The sequence below is a fragment of the Corvus hawaiiensis genome, chromosome Z (genome assembly GCF_020740725.1).
Source record: "Corvus hawaiiensis isolate bCorHaw1 chromosome Z, bCorHaw1.pri.cur, whole genome shotgun sequence".
Classification (NCBI taxonomy): domain Eukaryota; kingdom Metazoa; phylum Chordata; class Aves; order Passeriformes; family Corvidae; genus Corvus; species Corvus hawaiiensis.
This window is the reverse complement of record NC_063255.1, coordinates 58,877,619-58,898,946: the sequence shown is the minus strand read 5'-3', so window position 1 is coordinate 58,898,946 and position 21,328 is coordinate 58,877,619. Positions and strand designations below refer to the sequence as shown.

Genomic DNA, 21,328 nt, shown 5'->3' with positions numbered 1-21,328 from the left:
ATTGAAAGAAGTCTACCCACCAAATACTGCTATATAAAGGGCCCAGCTAGTTTTCACTGGACACCTCTGAAAGTCAAATCAAAACCAAAAAGTAAGAAAATCCCCAAGAGCCTGACAACTGAGTATTTATTAGCAAGAAGTTTCCCTGCAAAATGACAGTACTCCATGAGGTTTCCAGTGACAATTTAATTCTACCTGCTGTTCAAATGTATTTACGCTTGTTATGCAGCCTGACTCCTACAGTGCATTACCACTCATCCTCCTTGGAAAAGGTGAAGCTTTAAATCTTTGAGCTTTGTCACTTCAAATTAACGGTGTAAACTCACATATGCTTGCTGTAATTTCTACTTTTCTTATTTTACTTCTGATGCCCTTCAGCCACAGCTGGACCATCATTTACTACTACCCACATACCACTCATGAGTTTTGCTGTGCCAAGAGAAAAAAGAATCTGCAACAAGTTGTCTTTACTGGGAATTTCCCTCAGGGCATAGCCTTTTTGTACTTAAACTGGCTGTCACAAATCTTACTCATAGCATGCAGTCTTTCTATAAGCTTTGACTTCTGCTACTGCAAAGGCTTCCTTAGATGGAAAAGAAGTTGCAGGTGATAACAGCTTTACTCTAGGAAGCACAGTCTTTTTAGCAGCTGGCAACACAGCCCACATACTTCATCTTTTGCCAAGTCCATAAAAAGAGATAAGATAAATAACACATTACATAATGACATTACTGTCACACATTATGTCCTTGTCTCTAAATTGGAGAGGCATAGATTCGATAAATGGATCACTCAGTGGATAAGGAATTGGTCATATTCTAAGAGTTGCGGTCAATGGAAGGAAGAAATTCCTCACTCTGAGAATGGTGAGGCACTGGAATATGTGGCCTAGAGAAATTATGGATGCCCCATCCCCAGAAGTGTTCAATACCAGGCTGGATGGGGCTTAGAGCCACCTGGTCTAGTGGAAGGTGTCCCTGCCCATGGCAGCAAAGTTGGAACTTTATCTTTAAGCCTCTTCCAATCTAAACCATTCTATGACTCTATGATTTATAAAATTCCCAAACAACTTTATTTCCTTGCTACTACCATTTATAATTCAAATTAATTATCTTTTTTTATATATAACTATGGTCATGAGGACTAGTAATACAAAATCCATACATAGCACTAAAGAATTAAAATAAGACACCCACATTAAGACACCCACATTCAACCTAAGTAAAAGCAAAAACAGCTAAGTTTTGCTTTCAGGCTTATTGTCCATATACGAAAAAAAATCCATTATAGCATACTTGAACACAACAGAAACAATATATTTAGTAGTATATTAAGTAATGTTTCAGCACCATTTAATCAATTTTTCTTTTCTATTTGCCCAAGCCCTTTCAAATTCTTTTGCTTTTAAAGAAGCCATTATCAATAATGGAACAAAAAAATTTTAAAACTCATTCAAAAAAGTGCACAATAAAACTCTGACATGTAAAGTTGCTAATTTGTACCAGGACTCTCATTTCTTGGGTGACCCTCCAGGAAACAAACTGGATATGGGGCAAACATCTAGAAGACAATCCAGATTTGCATTCACACTACCTGTCCAAAAGCAGAACTACAGGAGAAATAAAATAGTGGATACTTGTCCTAGCACTGTACAAAGTGGTTCCAGCAAGCAAAGCCTGCTTTTACTATGTCAGCAAATTTGTAATTTTTTTTCTCATGTAAACCACTGAACACTGTGAAAGACTAAGTCTTCAATTTATGAAATAGAACAAAGGAGATATCAGAAAATGCTTCATTTTTAGTCTGCCATTTTTAGTCTCAAAGCTAGACAGGAACATTTGCAGACATCACTCGTAATGAAGTGCATAAGTAACACAAATAACACAGAACTACTTAATTAGAACTGAATTGACAAAAGTCCTGAAATGACTGATTATAACTTCTCTAGAAGAATTTTCTGAATGGCATGGATGTTGCTTTAGTCAATTAACAAAGCAGGTTTTTTACACTAATCATCTCAAAGACAAAGAACTAAAATTTCTGTAAACATTAAAAATATTCACTAGTTATATACCCCTCCACACACAAAATTTCTTACTGAGTCAGGCACCCTTTAAGAATCCTTTTCTGCCACAATGAAACTAGCATGCTTTATAATAATTTGTAACTCAAAGGAAAACTGCAGGCTCTTACCAAATAGTCATCAGGCTTGATACCAAAAAGTTCTCTGAAATAGCGGAAGGCAAGAGGTGCATATGTCTTAAATCTGAAGTCAGGGTAATGATGAGCAGGGGTAAGATTGCTCCCTTCACTGAAAACAAAAACAAAAATAAACCAAACCAAATTACTGAGCAATTACTAGCAGCTACTTTTACTGTGAAACTGCCTAACTTGACTGTTTGCTGCTGAGGAAAGAGCACAAATGCAGATAAACCCCTGTATCACCATTAATCACTGTAATAGAAATGACTGTGAGAGACAGTGCCAGCAAATTCCTTTTTCTTGCCTTAAAGGAAATTATTTTCACCACCTGCATGCATTTGCATAAAGATCATGTTTAAACATGAACAGGACAAAGTCTGCACTTCAGAAGTCCAGGGCAGAGACTGACACTCCCAAGTATTGAAAACTCTTGTGTCATGGTCTCTGTGCTCAAGATGGCTCTGACCCCAGTGTCTCCCACCAGCCCTTCTCTGTTTGTAAGCAGCAGATCCAGCAGGGCAGCTCCCCTGGTAGGCTCACTTCCCAGCTGTGTTGGGAAGTTACCTTCACACACTCCAGGAATCTCCTAGACTGCCTCCTCTCCACTGTGTTGAATTTCCAGCAGACATCTGGCAGGTTAAAATTTCCAGCAGACATCTGGCAGGTTAAAATTCATTCCCATGATTTCACGACAATCATGAAACATCAGCCAGCTGATCATAGAATACTTCATCCACCTCCTCATCCTGGTTGGGTGGTCTATATCAGACTCCCACCAGGATACCTGCCTTTTTGGCTTTCCCCCTCATTGTCACCCATAGGCACTCAACCTTCTCATCACTATCCTTGAGCTCTGTACAGTCAAAACACTTCCTAATGTACAGAGCCACCTCACCACCTCTCCTTCCTTGCCTGTCCCTTCTGAAGGGCTTGTAGCCATCCAGTGCAGCACTCTGGTCATCCCACCATGTTCCTGTGGTGGTGAATATGTCATAGCTTTCCTGCTACACTATGGCTTCTAGCTCCTTCTGTTTGTTACCTGTACTCTTTAGCTCTTTTCCTTGTTTTATATTTATCATCTCATTGTATTTTTAGGCTGATTTACAAAAGTCTTGAGACGAACACTATATTTAAGCTAAAGGAAAACATCAGCAGCAAAATGCTGCTAGATTTCAAAAAAACCCCAAACCTGCTCTTGGATTCATTTATGATGGAAACCTCTAGAGAGGGCTTTTAAGAAGAGGAGTGAAGTTCTACACTATGATTTCAAAACAAACAAGAACACCTTTCAGACAGAGTTTTGATAATGAAATCAGCCAGATAGAAACTTTCTACCACAGTTCTGAGTATTAAAAAGCAGGCCTTTATTACAGCTTGCTGGTCACTCGGGGCACCCTTCCTCCTTTTGAGTGCCCTGAGCATCGAGTGAACAGAGTTTTTATCGTACACACTGATTACTTATTCTTTCGCTATCCCTACTTACTTGACTTTATTTGACATAATCACTCCCCTTACCAGAAGTCCTTATGTGATTCTTTGGGGTCTGTCTTCAATGTCCAGTGTCATTTCTATGTGGCTGTTCCTTGACCCCTGTTTTTGAATAAGCGCAATATCGTTGTTTTGCATAACTTCTACTCTGTCAGCCCTGCAGAGCTGAGCTGATTTCCTGCTTGTGTTTAGCATGACTTCTGTTTGCCTAAGTTACATCCTTTATCTATTTCTCCGAAGTTGTGCTGTTGTGTTCTACTGTCCTTGATAAGAGTAAAATGCTGTTCTGTTCTACTGTCCTTATCAGTTTGGCCCATCTCTAAATGGCTTGATAAATAGATAAATACAAAATCCAAGACTTGACACAGTAGCTGAAGTCAGCTTTTCCAGCACTTCTCTACTCACGTACGCTAATTAAATTATTCAGAAATGTGGAATATTGCCATTATGCTTGGCAAAAAGAATATCCAAAGGACACTAAAAAAGGCTACAAATCCACACAGATATGAAAAGCAATAAATGTTAAGCAACATTCCTGAAAAAGACTAAATAAGAGGTTTCATCCTGTACAATTAATACTTGTTCCATGGACTTGCCACCTTTCATTAACAATAGTTTGATGACAGAAGCCTATCCAACCCACCTAGCAGCCCCTGCATGCACTGCCAAACCCCCACAAAACCAAACTGTTTCTGTGACAGCAGGTGAACAATCTTTCTCAGGCTCCAGAAATGTGTAAGACTTCAGACTCTTGAATAAGAGACATAAGGAGGAAAAAAACCAGATTTCTGTCGTGAATTCACACATAAAAAGATGGTTGTGGATGACCAACCATACATACAAAGACAATAGAATACTGCTGCTTCTTGGAGTGCTAAACCCTACAGGTAATAGTGAAGGTTACCTAGTCCTAATGAACTCCTCTGATCACTTTATGTCTACTGCAGTACAATTCCAAGGTATCAAAATCAAATCCATATATCCTTTATTGTTCCATTATAGAGCCAAAAGATGGATGTCAGTAGTATACAAGCTAAAGATGGTAGTTTTTCTTTACAGTTAAGATATGCTCATTCATGCCCATTCATAAGGCCTTTCAGCTGCTCAGAACACTGCCAGATTTGTCTGACATTAAGTTTTTTAGAGCTGGTTGTAACTCATTGAATTTTTGTGCAATATGAGGATGCCCCAGTGGTCATACAGCTACACTGGGAACCTGGGGTCATACTTGTAAATGAATTTAGTTGTCATAAGATGGAAAAAAGAACAGAACAGAGTGTTTTCTACTGAAGTATCACGTAATTGTCAGGGAATATAAAGCATCTAAACTTTTTTATAAAGTTCTACCTTTCAGTACTAAATACTTATATAAATCTGTTTCCTCCAGGCATAACTCAAAAGCTTCTCCTGTGAAAGCATATCAGCAAATAGATGACATGTCCTTACTATACCAGAACATGTACTGTCACTTCACTAAGGTGAGATGAAGGTAGAAGGTTTGCCATGACAGTAGCACTGCTCTGAGCCATTTGATAAGTGCATGTGGAGTAAAATGACCAATGCTGGCTCAGCAGGTGCACAGTAATGCATAGCAAGGGGAGATTTATTGTAAAACAGAACAATTATTTTGGAACAGCTTCTACACAGAGGGCAATTCCATGTATTTAGAGCATATCAGATTAATTTTTTACAGATATAACAGTCAATTTCACTATGCAGACGAATTTCTTTATTCTTTACAAAATCATCTTTAAGTAATACCTTATATTTAAGATCTACAGAGTATTTTATCATACCCTACTGTTTCTGTTAATCATATTAATTCGTTTCAGCTTCACTACCTAATAGAATAGTTTACTGACCCCAACAGTAAGCTCTTTTGTAACTTAAGAAGCAAGCTTGACACAAATTTAAGACTTCTTGTTAGTACTCTGGAAAATAGTTTCTAAGGTTTTCTTGATGTTATTTTTAATAGAAAAAGCACCCTCACTTCCAGTAATATCCTACAGTAATGGAAACTTCAAATTTCTTATCAATTTGAAGTTCATATGACAAATATGAATGGAGTATGGCCTTGCTCTCGCTGGAAAATGACAAACTCCACTGTAGAGAATGCTTTATGTAAGTACATCCCTACACTATTTAGAATTATTCACATTCCACTCTATTAGCTATTGAAAGAATGTACTCTGCGGTTTCTCTCCACATTTCCTTGATGCATTTTACAGTTTTGCTTTCGTGGGATTAAAGTGTATGTGCAAAGCACTACATATAATGATTTTTAATCAGTCTAGGGAGTTTCATGGGGATGATTATGTCTTTGAAGTTGAACAAGAAAAATGCCCATGATCTATTGACAAAAAATTAAATCTGCAAAATGGTGCTTTGGACATAACAGAAAGGGGGTAACCATATAATTTCCCTCTCAGCTAGTTTACCAGGTCTACCAGAAAAACAAAGATAAAGACTTTTAAAATGAGCTCTGATTCTGGCAATCTTGAGGAATTCAAGACTTTTAATATGAGCTGTGACAATAAAATACAGGCTTTGGAAAGATTAGGGAACAATTGTAACTTATGAGGTGTTTCAATAACCTTAGCTGTTAGACCACACAAAAGAAAAAGATTTGTAGGCAGACTAAAGAAGAGAGACTAAGCTTCAAATGCAAGTTTGGTTTAATACTTAAATTGTAAATTTTTTTTTTTTAAAATCAAGCACACCTATAAATGACAGTATGTGCATCTTAGCCTGTCACTTTGTAAATGCTGAGAGTGGATTAAAAGCATAGGTGGTGCAATATCAAACTAAAAGTGAACTAAAACGAATTACATTTTTAATAGTGAACCCCATGGCTTGCAAAAATTTGCTAAACAAGACATCCAGATACATTTCTTGGCAGCTTTTCTTTGCTGTGGCCTCACCCTGGTAGGATGTACTCAGGAGATATCACACCTATCTGAAGGGGCAGAGAGAGCTAGCTGCATATCTTGGTAGCAAGCCTTCATTCTGAGGATTGCTAAAAGGCTCTGATGGAGCTGTTAACAAAAGAATTAAGTCTGTAGTTGTGACCCCATGTATAACTTTCTCATGTGTATTGTAAAAAACCTGAAGAGGAGGAACACCTCAGTTCTTTCAGTGAAAGCAACTCTTTTTCAGATTGCAAAAATCAAAATAAAATGTCTGAACTTAAATGCTCCCAACATTAAAAACTAAAATGATCTAATTTCAGTTTCATTGCTGTTGGATACAGCTGCTTTTTAAAAATTCATCAAAATGTGTTTCAGCTCTAAAAACTGTATCAAACAAACACACGCTGCAGGTCAGGTAGTGCTTTGGTATACTCCTTTCCTGTGTCTAATTTCAGGAAAATATAATTTCCCACGTGATGGAAGCACGTATCATGGTTATCTGTACAAATAGGTGTGTCTGTGTTTTTTTCATACAGTGGGATAAAGTCCAGCAGTAATACCCTTTTTTCTCACATTTTCCTAAACTTTCAGTCTCCAAACGCTATCCTAAGCAGTTCCCTGCAAAGCAGCTTTGAAATACAACTAGGAATAGTAAGCAACTTTAAAACAAGCCAAGCCAATCATATCTATGTAACAGCTGAATACAGAAGCATTTACTTACGATGACAAAGATATGACTATTTCATAACCAACTGGAAATGCTATTAAAATACAGGATCTCAGAGTACTTGAAAAGTAGTTTAAGTATGTTTACATAACCATATAACTATCCAGGTAATCAGAGGTTTACCAATAATTTTTGGTAACAGAAGTAGCTGAGTCCAGTAATTCATAACATGTTCTTAGCTTTTGTTGCCAAAGTATCCCCATTTCTAATAATTGTTTTTCATCCTCCTCTCTGTGCTATCACTCAACTCACAAACCGTAAAAACCTTGTCAGAACATGAGTTCTGTGCATCTCTGCAACCGAAGTATCAAAGAAGAGCAGCAGCATATCAGAATATTCAGGTCACTTTATCGGCCTTGTGAAACCACCCACTGGAAACACATATCATGGTCTAAGTTACACAACTCTTGTTAGTGTGAACATTTAAATACTAGTCACACTGAACCCGCAGAGCATTCTATACTACAAATACACTCCTTAGTCCATCAGCTAACCTGTGATACAGATTTGGTACAAAGATATTTCCAAGGGTAAGTATCATTTTTCCTCAATCAGTCCTCAAAAACATACTAGAAAGCAGTAAACTTCAGTTTTGGATGTAGGGTAGAACCCAGACTGGCCATATGTAAAAGTTTTTACTTTCTTAGTACTTTTTGATTACTTATTTGAGCAGTTATTCAAATGCTATCACAATACCATGGTAGGCTTTTGACATTAAAGAACAGAAAGTACTGAATAATCTTTCATTAGCGTCACAAGAAAGCAATTTGTAAATGAACCAGTTCAGTACACAAACTGTAGCTGCAGAGTGCTTACAGGTCATCGGCATCTAACACTTCCCAGCTCAATTAGAAACCACAGCAACTGTTCTCAATATGCAGGGTCTAGACCCTGCAATAAAAGTGTATTAGCAAGGGAAGTACATAAGATTGACTAACAAGTTGCTGCAAAAAAGGTCAAACTCAATAGCTGTGCTTAGAAGCAGCCTCCATCTAAGACAACAAAAAAATGCAGGCTGAAACAAACCATCTTGCTTAAAACACTCTGCATTTCTGAAGCTTCATAGCCAATATTAGCTGATAAAATGGAGCAGCTTCTGTTTGGCTTCTCAGTCATCACCACAGAAAATGCACCTCCTTCTATGTCTGCTGGAAGAGCTTAACAAGCTGCCTAAACTGCCAGTTTACAAACAGCTGCACATCCCCGTGGCCCAGTGACCAGCTTGAGCCACCACTATCTGCCAGAGCTAGGCTTACAGATGAGCAACGAGCTGTTCTAACCATGGCCATCTCACCGGGAGCCAGTGCCACAGCCCAGTCAAAGGGCTGACAAAATATTGCTGCAGCCACATTGTACTAACTACTAACTAGAAGCAAATTGTGCCACTGGGAACTGGTTCCAGCCAAGGAAGACAGGGGCACAAACATGCCCCACACAGCTCAGTCATAGGACAGAGCATAGAGAGCACATGCAGGATGAACTTTCCCACTGAACCCTCCACCCACTGTTGCAGCAGTACCAACACTGCAGTAAGCACCTCTGTTGCTGGATTTCCAAAGCAGAGTTGAAAAGCCAGAAAAGAGGTTACTTGGAGTGGTTTCCCTTCATTCAGTGGAGAAATATTCGATTTCACTCAGTAGGGTGGAGACTTCAGACACTATCTTCAGGATCACGTGGCTCAGTGCAGGGTTCATTTTGTTTCTCCATCCTAGGAGCATATTTGCATAGTACCAATTTAACTCTATCTGGAAGGTGGTTCTCAATGAGCTCCATTATAGCAGCTTCCAGTAATACCTCATTTTCCAAAAATAACATGTTGTATGAACTCCTGGGGAGCTTGAAGAGAAAGGGATGAAAGGCCCTCCACCACTACAATGTGCAAATGAAGGCAAGCACCTTTGCAATTCAAATCCACCCACTGTACAGAGACACCTGTACTTCACTCAAAGTCACTTCCAGAAATAAACACCTAAATTAATCTGGGCTAAACTATGACCAATTTAACACAGTTACAAAGTAACTCTGGACCAGGAGGAACCTGCAATCCAGGGAGTTACTCCTGATTTACATCAGTAGTTCCTACAACATGCAGAGCAGTTACGTTCAGATCTGACCTAACCACTTTTTCCCCTGGCATTTTTCTCCCATCTTAATGAATCCTGAACACTTCAGTATGACTAGTGAAGCAGAGACACAGGCTGAGGGTTATTTCAGGGTCTGAGAGGTATGCAGAGACTATTTATCCTCTTCAACCAATAAAATTCATAAACAAGTGTTGACTATTTCCCCCTAATTATAGAAGGGCAGATATAACACTCTTCTGCTCACCGCTGCAAAGGCTGCATTGCATTGCATTTCTACTACCTTAGGTCTATCTTACCACTGCCACCATAACTGTGCTCCTGCTGCTATCAAAGCAGGTGGTGCCTATGACTGAAAAACAGTCTTCTCACCTCACTGCCAGAAACAGGTGAGACAAGGAAAACATGGGAGGAAGGTGGAGCAGGACACCATGCGAAGAGGCAGGCTGCTGTGAAGTTGCCACAATGAAGGGAAAGTTCAGCTGATAGCCAGTTTGAAGTTGCAGATGCATTATTTGTGCCCAAAGCAAGTGGAAAAATACTGCACCTTGCTGGGTAAGCACCTGTTTCAGCACCACTCTTGCTGCACTCTTAGGTTCTCCTTCAGCTGCAAACTTCTGCAGAAAGTTTACCCACCCTCAGCTTGCTCCAGGGTACTCCCAGGTAGAGGTCAACCCACTTCACCTGCTGGTGTAACTAATTTCCACTAACTGCTTTCAGCCCAGACCAATCCAAAGGGAACAAAAAAAAAAAGTCATTACAGTAATTACTTTTAACAGTGCTGCCATCACATGTAGGGTACCCCCCTAGGAAAAAATGAAGAGCAGCTGAGGTGCACCTTGGGAGTGCAGCCCTAGCTGTAAAGAATGTGTAACCTTTGCTTTTAACTTCCAACATGGGTAATGAAGCTCCCTATTCACATGACTCAGGACCAAACCACATAATGCCATCATGAAACAACATCTCAATACTCTCAACCAGCAAGAAAGAATCATATATTAATTTTGTGCAATCCTAAAGTATTACAATTTATGCACAGTAATACACTTCTGGTTGAATATATTTTAGATAAATAAAAGTGCATGTTACATTGAGACATAGCAGGATTTGAAATTTCTGTGCATCAGCATAAGAAATCAAGTGTCGTGGTTTGAAGAGATTGCTACAGATAGTCAACATTGTCAACAAGTGCTCTTTATGGAGACGCTCTTTGTTACAGCCAAGATGACTCACTATGCTATATACTGCTTACTACCTAGCTATGCAAAAAAAATCACAAACCCCAAAACTACACTGCTTTGGCCATTACTTTCATTTGTCTAATTTTACCCAAAATATTTGGTTTTTATAGGACACTGTCCGGAAAGATTTAGCGCCACTCTTGCTGCAGTGTTAGGTTCTCCTTCAGCTGCAAACTTCTGCAAAAAGTTTACTCAACCTCATGTTGCTCTTACTAAAGCTTTTCTATTCAATTTTACACTAGTGCAGTCAGTCTCTTCCTTCTGCCTTTTGATTTTGCTTCAGGCCAGAAGGGATGTCTCCCAGCTCTTCCTTTAATACCACTACAAAAAAAGGAAATCCCATTTCTGTGTGTACATACATGTGAGTCTCACAGCAAAGAAGGCACATGCAATGCCATGGACTACAAATTGTTTTATTTTACTTGTTGCTTTAAAACTAAGTTTAAAAAGAGAAGAGATGCTCTTTCTCAAACCATGCTATGTAATAAAACAGTTTTAGCATGTAGGTTCCATTTAGTTTCCATGAACAAAACTGATACAGCAAACATACCATCCAGTGATGGAAGCCTCCATCACTGTCATAGGCAGACATTTTTCTCACCAATAAAAACTTTTTTGCATTATGTGCAAATTTCTTACCTGTATGTTGGATTTTTTAAACAAAATTTTGTGATTATAGTGTATATGAAAACACATGCATATAGTTAACTTCTCTATATCCACCTAATCTACAAGAGAAAGACTACTGATCTGTGCACAAACCCTATGACTAACACCAAAACAAGGATATGAATACTCTCAACTCCTAGGAACTAGAGAATGTAATGTAAAAGCTTCATTTCACAAAAGATTTTTTTTTTTCTGAAGGATATCCCAGTTCAATGAAAACCAGGAGTCAAATCAAGGAAATTTACATTTATACCAAAATTTAAAATTACAAAATTTAAATTTACCAAAATTTAAAGAGCCTGCAAATACTTTGTACATTGTTAATCTAACTTGGTTTAGTGACACCAGTAAATACTAAGGATTATAAATTATTCGGAACACCTTATGAAGTAGCATTCAAACTGCACATGAACAAAACTTGGAAAAACGGATAGAAATCATCCCCAAATGCAGGAAATAATACATATATAGCATATACTTACTGAAATGACTGTACTTATCAATTCTGAGAACCTAGACAACACTCAACAGAGTAAGTCATCCTGGTTGTGAAATACATTTCTCCTAAACCTTCTTCATCTCTTGCTGGCATACATAACTCGGAAAGGGTACATGACACTGTACTTATCTTCTGAACATTAAAAATCAGTATGACCTTGATTTCCCTTATCAGCATAACTGTATTGCTACAATTTCTATACCATCAACTTGGCAGTGATACAAGCTGAGGTAGCAAAGCAGCAAAGCTGCACAACCTGTAATCAGCATAGCCTGTAGGAGCTGAGTGTTCTCACAGACTGGAGTCCTGGATAGAATTTTATAGTGTAAATAAAATGCAGTGTTGTAGTATAAATTATTATATTATACTTCAAATGGCAGGACTTGAATTTCCATAAATTTTTAAACATTCTCAACAATATATCAAGTATTATTTTTATAAAATAAACCACAACTAAACAAATGTAAATGTTGGATCCACAAATCACTTGAAATTCTAATTGACAATTCCTCTAATTGAAAGTGTAAAAATTACTTTCCCTCTCTACAAATGGTAAGTCTCAAATCTTCAGATGAACTGTGACCTTTCCAGTTCTCTCCCTACCTTCATTTTCAATGACAACATGAAGACCAGATAATTTTCAAGTTTCATGTGTTATACTTACTCTAACACAATTTTGTTAGAACTGGAGAACAAACCTGGTTCAAAATATCTAGTTAAGAGTTTAATTATTAAATTCTACTGAAGAAAAATTGAATATGCTTGTTCTTACCTTGGTAGGAAGACACTTTCTACTACATAGAAGTCTTGCATAAGAACATCTCTGTCTGGTTTTGATGTAAGGTTTCCTACCGTGTATCCTATTCCCAACTGGATAGCACCTTTAATAGCTGAGGATGCAGTCTGTGCAGAAAGTAAGAATTCAAGCATGAGTTTGCTAAAAGCAGACTTCTGTTCTTTATCAGTAATATTACAGCTAAACTCTTTGAACATTTTTGTAATAACACCCTGTCATCTTTACATCCTAGACCCCAGTGAAATAACTGCTTTTTAATTACAATATTTAAAAGAATCACTATTGTAGCAAAATCCACAAAAAATCAATTCTCTGGTTTTACAAACTGAAACTTTTCAAATTGCTCAAATAACTTAGACATGGGGTTCTAACTCAGTATACAACCACAGAATAGCAGGTTGGAAGGGACCTCAGGAGGTTCAACTTTTCTTTACAATAGCATGATTTAGACAAGGCAGCCAAGCACCCTGTCAAGCCAAATCTCAAAAATGCCCCATGTTGGGGAATCCACCAATTCTGTGGAGATTATTCCACTGGCTGATTCTTTTCACTGTGAAATATTTCCACTTGAGTTCAAGTGGAATATCCCCAGGAGTAACTTTAACCCATTGTCCCTCATATTTTCCATGTGACCCCTTGTAAGAATAGAGTCTCTATGTTCTTTGTGGCCACCCTTTAAATACTGGAATATGGTGGTAAGGTTTCCCTCAACCTTCTTTTCTCAAGGTTGAACAAACCCAACTCTCTCAGCCTCTCCTCACACATCAGGCTTCCGAGCCCTTTGATGATCTCTGTGGCCCTTCTTTGGATCCTTTTCAGCCTGTCCGTATTATTTTTTGTATAGTGGGAACCAAAACTGACGACAGTATTCCAGGTGTGGCCAGACAAACGCTGACAAGAATGGGACAATCTCTGCTGATGATGCCCTTGTGGATGCAGCCCCGGATCTCACCGGGTTCCTTTGCTGCAGCAACACCCTGCTCACTCATACTGAGCTTGTCGCTCACTGGGACTCCCAGGTTGCTTTCCACAGAGCTGCTTCCCAGACTTGTGCTCCCAGCCTGTGCTGCGCTCCTGGATTTGCTTTCCCAGTGTAAGACCTTATACTTGTCCTTGTTGAACTTCGTAAGGTTCTTCTTTGCCTGCTTTCCAGCCTACACACGTTTTCCTGCAGGTTGGCTCTTCCTTCCAAAGTGTCCACTTGATTCCTGAGTGATTTTAAGTGCTCTGGATGACCACTTATGAAGACATGAAACAGTGCTGGGCCCAACACCAGTCCTGGGGGTCCCACTTGCCAGCTGGAAAAGGAGGCATTTACCTCCACTCTGGGTGCTGCCTGTGGGTCAGTTCCCCACCCCCTGCACAGGCAGCTTGCCCAGGCTGTTACACAACAGCTTCACCAGGAGGCTGTGAGAGACCATAGAGAAAGCCTTGCAGAAACACAGGCAGACAGTGTCCATGGCCTGCCCCACATCAGCCAAGGAGGTTACTTTGCTGTAGAAGGCAATCAGGTTTGTCAAGCACAATGTGACCTTGTGAACCCATACTGGCATTTCCCAATCACGTGCTTCTTCTGACTTGTGATGGCTCCCAGGAGGATTCTTTCCATAACAGTTTCCTCTGCCTTAGTACTAACCTTCAGAATGCACAGCCAGACCCCAAACTCCACACTGTGATCACTGCAGCCAAAGCCACCACTGAGCGAGATACTACAAAGCTGGTTTCCTTGGTTAGTGAGCAGCAAGTCCAGCTGTGCCTCATTCCGGGTTAACACATCTAACATTTGTAGGAGGAAGCAGGCCTCTATGCATTCCAGGAACTTGATAGATTTTGTGACCTGCTGTATTGCTCTACCAAGAATGTCTGGATAGTTGAAGTCTGTAAGACCCAGGATCTGTTATCTAACGGTTGCTTAAGTGACCCTGCTTAAGTGCTTCTTTGCCCTGATTGTCTTGGTTTGGAGGTTGGTAGCAGATGCCTAGTCTAAGATCCCCCTTGGAGATCTCCCTTCTGATCTTGGCCCAGATAGGGCTTCCATCGTCACTGTAGTTGACTTCTGTAAGTTCATGATTCACTTTAACCCAGAGCACAACTCCTCCTCCTCTACTTTCCTGCCTGTCTTCACAAAACCCATACCCATTTTTTGTGACCCTCTTGAGACATTTCCAATCTAATGGGACATGCAAATTGCTTTAGGAGTGTGAAGCGGCACGCATTACATTCTGAAAAAAACCAGTCACATATTCCAGCTGATTGTACATGCATGCCAAGGCATCACAATGCAATCTTATGGCTTAAATGCTGATTGTAGATGCAAATGTATTTATTACATTCTGCCTAACAGTCAGTGCAAGAGGTGCATTGATTGTGGGGAATCCAGAGAAAAACGAAAGTGATAAGGAAAGCAAAATCTCTCCATAAAAATCTACCCTCATAAAGTGTAATGACTAAATTCAATGGCCAGAGCTTGCAGGACAGAAAAGGCTTCAAAATGACAGCATGAAATTGTGATACTATATATGTGTAAATTGAGACTATCTCTGAAACTTTCCCATGCTGAATAGACAATCGTGCTGCATGGATTAAAAAAATTGCAGAACTGAGTCAAAAATCAGAAACTAGTAAAAAAAGGAATTTTTAAGAAAAGATGGAAGGGGTGAACAAAGAAAAGCATTGGGGAGGGAAAGAAGTCTATAAGGAAGGGAGTATCTTCCCTTGCATGACCACCAGTTTGAAGACAATGGTTGGTCCCTGTTTTTAGGTTTTTTCTCCTACCCATCAGACAAGCAAGAGACTAACAGTGGAAGCAAAGGACACCAGAAGTTTCATGATCAGAACCACTTTAGCACTAGAACAGAACCATTTCAGGAGTGGAAATGACATAAGAAGTGGTTCAAGTACACAAAGCTACTCTTGTAATAGTTCTTGGAACAGCATACACTAGACAGGCTGCTTATTTTTAGAAAAGAAAAGACAGAGATGTGTAGCTCTTAAATAATTAAGACTGCACACCAAGCAGAACTTATACTGGCATAGCTTAGAATAACTTATACTGGCATAGTTTAGAACCAGCAATTTGGTGGGAACAAACAACTCTCCATTCTGAAAGTGCTACTTTGACTACTAAAAAGATTTGGCTTTGTGTCATAAGAAGAGTCACATTTTTCTTTCCTTGAAAGGCTTCTATTCATGAATGATTAATGCCCAACAAAAGCTGTAATTATGTAACTTTGATCAAACCAATACACATACAAATAGTTTCTGCTTCATTGCTGGATGCCCATCTTGTTCACTGCCACAGCAAGTGACTATATCTGAAAGAACAGCAGATAGTACAGTACAAGAGGACACGCTGTTCCAAACAAACCCTAACAAAACCCACCAAACTTCAAAAAAAAACCCAAGAAAAGTAACCTGGCAATGTGTTTTCAAAAGGAAACCCCTGGATCATCTTTCAAGCTCATAAAAATATCTGTAGTACTTTTTTCAAATTCAAAAGAAGAGCTACAGACTTACAGTCTCTGGAGGGCAGAATGTAAGACACAGACCTTTCCTACAAGGTTACCTTCTTGTTAATTTCCTCTCCTATTCAAGAGTGTCATTAGTAACCACCCGTCATTTCTGCAGCAATCACAGCAGTTGGTTTAGCAGAAAAGTAATGTTATGAAATAATGCAGAATACTTTAACAACTGCTTTGAAACAAATTGATAACTACTACAGTGTGCTGAAGGCAACTGCTGGCCCAAAGTCAGCTCTTTGTCAATCACCACTAACACCAAAGGCTGGTCACCCAGTATCCCCTTAGCAACTGATAAGTATTTGTTTTCACAATCCATAAAATAAAAACAAAACAAGCCTTGGAATTTGTCTTTAAAACATCACTTGTCTTAATTTTTTTATATTATTATTATTAATATAATTATAATCATTAAATCCAAGTAAAAGATAAAAAAGCTCCTTCTCAAGCCTTAGGGAAAATGTTCTTGAAACATCCATTTTATTCCTACAAAAATGTATTTGCTGGAAATTTCAAATGCAACTGGAAAAATGCAAGCCTCTTGTGAATTTTTCCTTAACTGGGCACCTCTTTCAATGCCCATGAAGGCAGCAAAATCTAGTTTCAAACCTAAGCCCCTTATTTACTTCAATTCGTCTTGAATACTCTCTTGCTGTACAGCAAACAATAAAATTCAGCAACCTTCTGTGCCATGGGTTTTTTCAGTCTTTTAGAAACTAAAATAAATTTTTCTTCCTATTAGCCTCATGAAGAGGTTCAGAAAATGGCCCTGAGGCCATTTATCAGCTGTAATTGTAAAACTGACAGTGCACAGCGACAGTACAGTGACTCCCAGATCATTTAACCTATTATCAACCTTCTGAAGCTCAAGAAATATTACGGGATGAGAATAACCAGCAGGATAAACAAGCTGATGTATTTTAGGTTATGAAAGTGATTGAATTTGTAGCAAATGGTGCACACTATGACAGTTGTCTTTGTTACATAAAGGGCATAACAAAGTAAAACTTCTCTCATCCTCCTTTTGCTGTTTAGGATATTACTGTCTACTGCACAAGTGCTTTGATGATTTTATCCATGCATAAAAAACTTAAACTGTCTTCATTTTGAAGAAACATACCTTTGCCTCTTTTTGTCAATAATAACTATATATTTTTTCTATATTTGTCATATGGCTTTGCTAAAAGAGCCTGTAGATACGAAAAATCATATACAGACTCATAAAGCTTAACAGCAGTATATAATATAGAACACAGACAGATGTATGGAATATTTGTATCACTGATAAATATTCTAGCACTTAATGCACTGTTCTCTTAAATTGCTTTCTCTGCAGGTGGGTCTTCTACTTGCTCTACATTACTTTAAGCTGAAATCCTTTTGCAGAGTAGCAAAATAAATGAGAACTTAAATTCTCTCAAATTGGGTCTTAAGTTTGCACATGATCCCACAAATAGACTAAGCAGGATTTAGACATTGTTTTTCTTACAAATAATCACTTTCAGGTAGCCTTGTAAAACTGAAATTTGTTATTTTCATAAAATAAAGGTCTTAATCAGACACACAATGCATATAAAGGCAGCTCACATTCAGATAACAAAACAAAAAATCAACTAACTGGAACTATCTAACAACTGTGCAAGTTAGGGACAAGACTACTGAAAGGACTGAAAAAGTATGTCCTTTAAAGTAAAAGAAAAAAAAAAATCCAAGGATGGCAAAAATATGGATACTGTAATTTTAGGAAGTATATTAAAAATTGGCCAATAATTATTTCTGTTAGAGTGTGAAGGTTGTAAATAACTGGCAAACCTAACAAACCACTAATGTGTCAGTAAATGTACAGAGTACACGATACACAAAGATTTTAGATATGGTGAATGAATTTATTCTTTTAAACAAGTGCCCTTGTAATTTCTTGGTAATTGTATGAGACTATTAATAACAAATCATTTAACAAACCAGGAGCAGATTGGAGCTGAGCAGGAGGACACAGGCTTCACCTAATTTAATAAAAGTTCCTCTCTACTGCCATTCACAGTTATTTTTCCGTTCGTCTTTCAGCTCTCAATTGGTCTTTGCTAAATCTACATGCATTTCCCACAACATGCTCATGAAATGTAACTCTAACATTCTTGGCTTCTTGAAAAGTAGACATCCCAGAGACACCCTTTAGGACTTCATGAATGTGAACTTTGTCCTTGTTTTTGTGTTCTCCCCGTTTAGAACTCATTTTATTGCAGCTGAAGTTTGACCTATGAACTTTCTGGGGCAAAGATGGTGATTTTTCCAGAAGACATCTGGTTTATTGCAGGTGCCATAAAGTGATGAAGAGAAATTAACTCTGCCTCAGAAATTCTACCTCATTATCACTCTGGAAGGCAGAATGATTGCTTTCTTTCACCTTCTCTACTACTGTCATTCAAACAGGTTTTAAAATCTGCCTAATGAAATGGCAGAGACATCTAGCTACCACAGTTCTTTGTAACAGATGGGGAGAAACAGACATCTGAACAGAAGCCTCCACTGGTTAACACAGCTTTGCAACCATGCATCCCACAAAGTAGTTGCCACTAGTTCATTTCTCTCTACTACTGTGTGTGGAGGAATCTGCTTTCATCACCCTCACTATCCCACTCTTCTCCTTGGTGGGACAATGAACTGGACTGGGGTAGAATAGCTGCCTGACTTCAGGCAAAATTCTCAGTAAAATATGTAAATACATTTTTAAAAGAAGAAAAATATTCATAGGTCTCACTTGATCGAAATTGTTGAAGCCACATGGCTTATGCCAGATCTGAATTTTCTACTACAAGTAGGGATTTTTTCTTCAGTTTTACTAGTTATGGTAAGTACCAGGCACCCACTGTTTATCTTTTCGAGACTTCTGAGAAGATATGACCTGCCATAAATTGTGTAAACGCTTAAGCCAAACCATCTGAGGAGAATGCCTGTTGAAAAACAACATATCTTCTTCAAGCAATATTTAAAGAGAGCTCGCTTAGAATATTAGGAAATTGCAATTAGATTCAAGATGTACATGTGGTTATTGCCTTTTGCTTCTGCACTAGATCTGTCTTGTCTTGTCAGTGCCTGCTGTGCTTACAGTCTCACTGAACGAACACTTCTCACAGCTGCTTCTGCTGAAGCTTCTGGATGGAGGTGGCTACCCCATCTCAGTATGCTTTCTGCAGCTGCCACATAATAAATCGTAAATAGGGATATAAAAACAGAGTTACCAGAAAATCCCATTAAAATAACTAATCTTACTGTTCCTCCACAGCTTGTAACCATGGCTCACTACAGCCACAGTACCCCTTCAATCTTTCTTCAATTCACACTGTTCTTCTCTAGCAAATGTTTGCCCACCTTCTGCAGGTCACGCTTCATGAAGGTGGACTACTGCCCAACATGTGTGATTGTTCCAGTTCAACTGCAATCAGAATGATTTTCTGATCCAAGCTGAATCTGATCTCCTTTCATTTTCCAAAATTAGATTCAGGTGACTCCATGGCTTTCAATCAATTTTTCCTCCATCTCAAAACATTTATGCTGAAGCTTCAGTAGTAGCCATGAACCCAAGTACTCTGTTCTATCTTTGAGGAAAAGAATTTGAGACCTCTGAGCTTGGAAGGAGCCATAGCTCCAGGCAAAGTCACTAAAGACAGTCATTTCAGTATCTTTGTAGATGCAAAAATCTGCCATTGAGGTCCCAGTGCAGCAAAACCTCCAGTATTAAAGTTTCAGTGTCCACAAGAAAAAGTACTGAACTTGCAGGCATTAGATGCAGGGCATAAGTCAATGCCAAAAGTGATGGAGCAATGCTGCTTGCACGTTTGCAAGCTCTAACAATAGGTAGCTGGCTTCCTTTATCCAGGTAAATTCCTCTTGCCCCTGGCAAAGTGACTCACACTTACGATATCCAGTTTTGAACAGGTTACATAAAGTCCTTGTAATACACTAAACAGAAGAGCTGCAAGGTATGCAATGACAAGAAACAAACTCTAATTATACACTTGTGTGGCAGCCTTCAGACTAAATGTAGAGATTGTGGCAATCCAGTAACAGCGCACATTTACATCTATTTCATTTTCTGGTGTGATTTTTTTCTACACTTCCAGTGTGCTTTGACAGACCTGTCTGTACCTCATTCTTGCCACCATCCTATTATTAAGCATCAGGATGCTACTGAAATCTGATTTGACAGGAAGTAGATTCAGGGACTGTGTGATTGATGACATTGCAGTGCAAAAACTGCATGTGTGTCAGCAACTTCTCACAACAAAGTCTGCAAAATAGGAAGAAAACAAAAAAAAGCGACAACTGCGCAATTCAGATATCTGTGACAAGACTGTGATGAATATCCAAGAGAAACTATAGTCTGGTGACTGGATTTTTGCAACCATGCAATGGAACAAATAACTAGTCTCTCTTATGTTCCTTACCCTGTTTCTCTCTGAAAAAACACTCACAACAACAAAAAAAAAACCCACAAACCCAACCAAACAAAAAACCCAAAGCAAAAGAAACACAAAACCAACCCAAGCTAACCAACAAAAAAACCTCCGCCCTTAAAGAACTGGCCACAGTCTGCACAATTTCTTTGATCTCAGTGTTATTTTAATCCTCTACCTTAGAAGCTGCATGGAACATGTATCTGTGAAGTGTCTCTTCCATTAACTAAGTTCTTTGATCTGGGTGACTGAACTACTTAATTGTTCATATTCACACTGTGACTTAACAAGTTCTCAAAATTTACAGATAGGCAGAAAACCTGTAAGTAGTTTCAGATTATAATGTTTGTAGCAAATGCATGCATCTGAACAGCTCAGCAGCCCCACCTTAAATAACACCATTTTAAAGGGAAAAACACCCTGGTTTTCAAAAGGGAAAAAAAAAAAACCAAAAAAAGAACCAAAATGAAGAAAAACCAAAACCAATAAACAGAAAGTTGTGTTCCCTCTTCTCTCAAGACTTTGACTAGATAATAACAGACAATTAAAAGCCAGAAGAGCATTTATGTCAGAATGCAGCAGCAGAAAAACTGAAAGCTAAGAGTAGAATGAAGAAGCATGATTCATAATAGAAATCATGCTCTGTCTTGGAGCAGTTATGCATTTCAGAGTCTGAAAGGATAAGGTATCAATGTTCATGCAAGACCATTACCAAGGCTGTAGTAATGTAAGAAATTTCTTGGA

At 38.6% G+C, this 21,328-nt stretch overlaps 1 protein-coding gene across 7 annotated transcripts in view; it reads right to left on the bottom strand.

Moving 5' to 3' along the window:
• Positions 1-21,328, bottom strand: part of PIP5K1B (phosphatidylinositol-4-phosphate 5-kinase type 1 beta) — a 94,004-nt gene that overhangs the window by 34,363 nt on the left and 38,313 nt on the right. For 6 of the 7 annotated variants that reach the window (XM_048290682.1, XM_048290684.1, XM_048290687.1 and 3 more), the window contains 2 exons: positions 12,589-12,719; positions 2,194-2,311 (listed from right to left, as the gene is read on the bottom strand). In XM_048290682.1, the coding sequence (XP_048146639.1) occupies positions 2,194-2,311; positions 12,589-12,719 (249 nt within the window). The remainder of the gene's footprint in view (positions 1-2,193; positions 2,312-12,588; positions 12,720-21,328) is intronic. The other variant, XM_048290689.1, reaches the window with a different exon arrangement.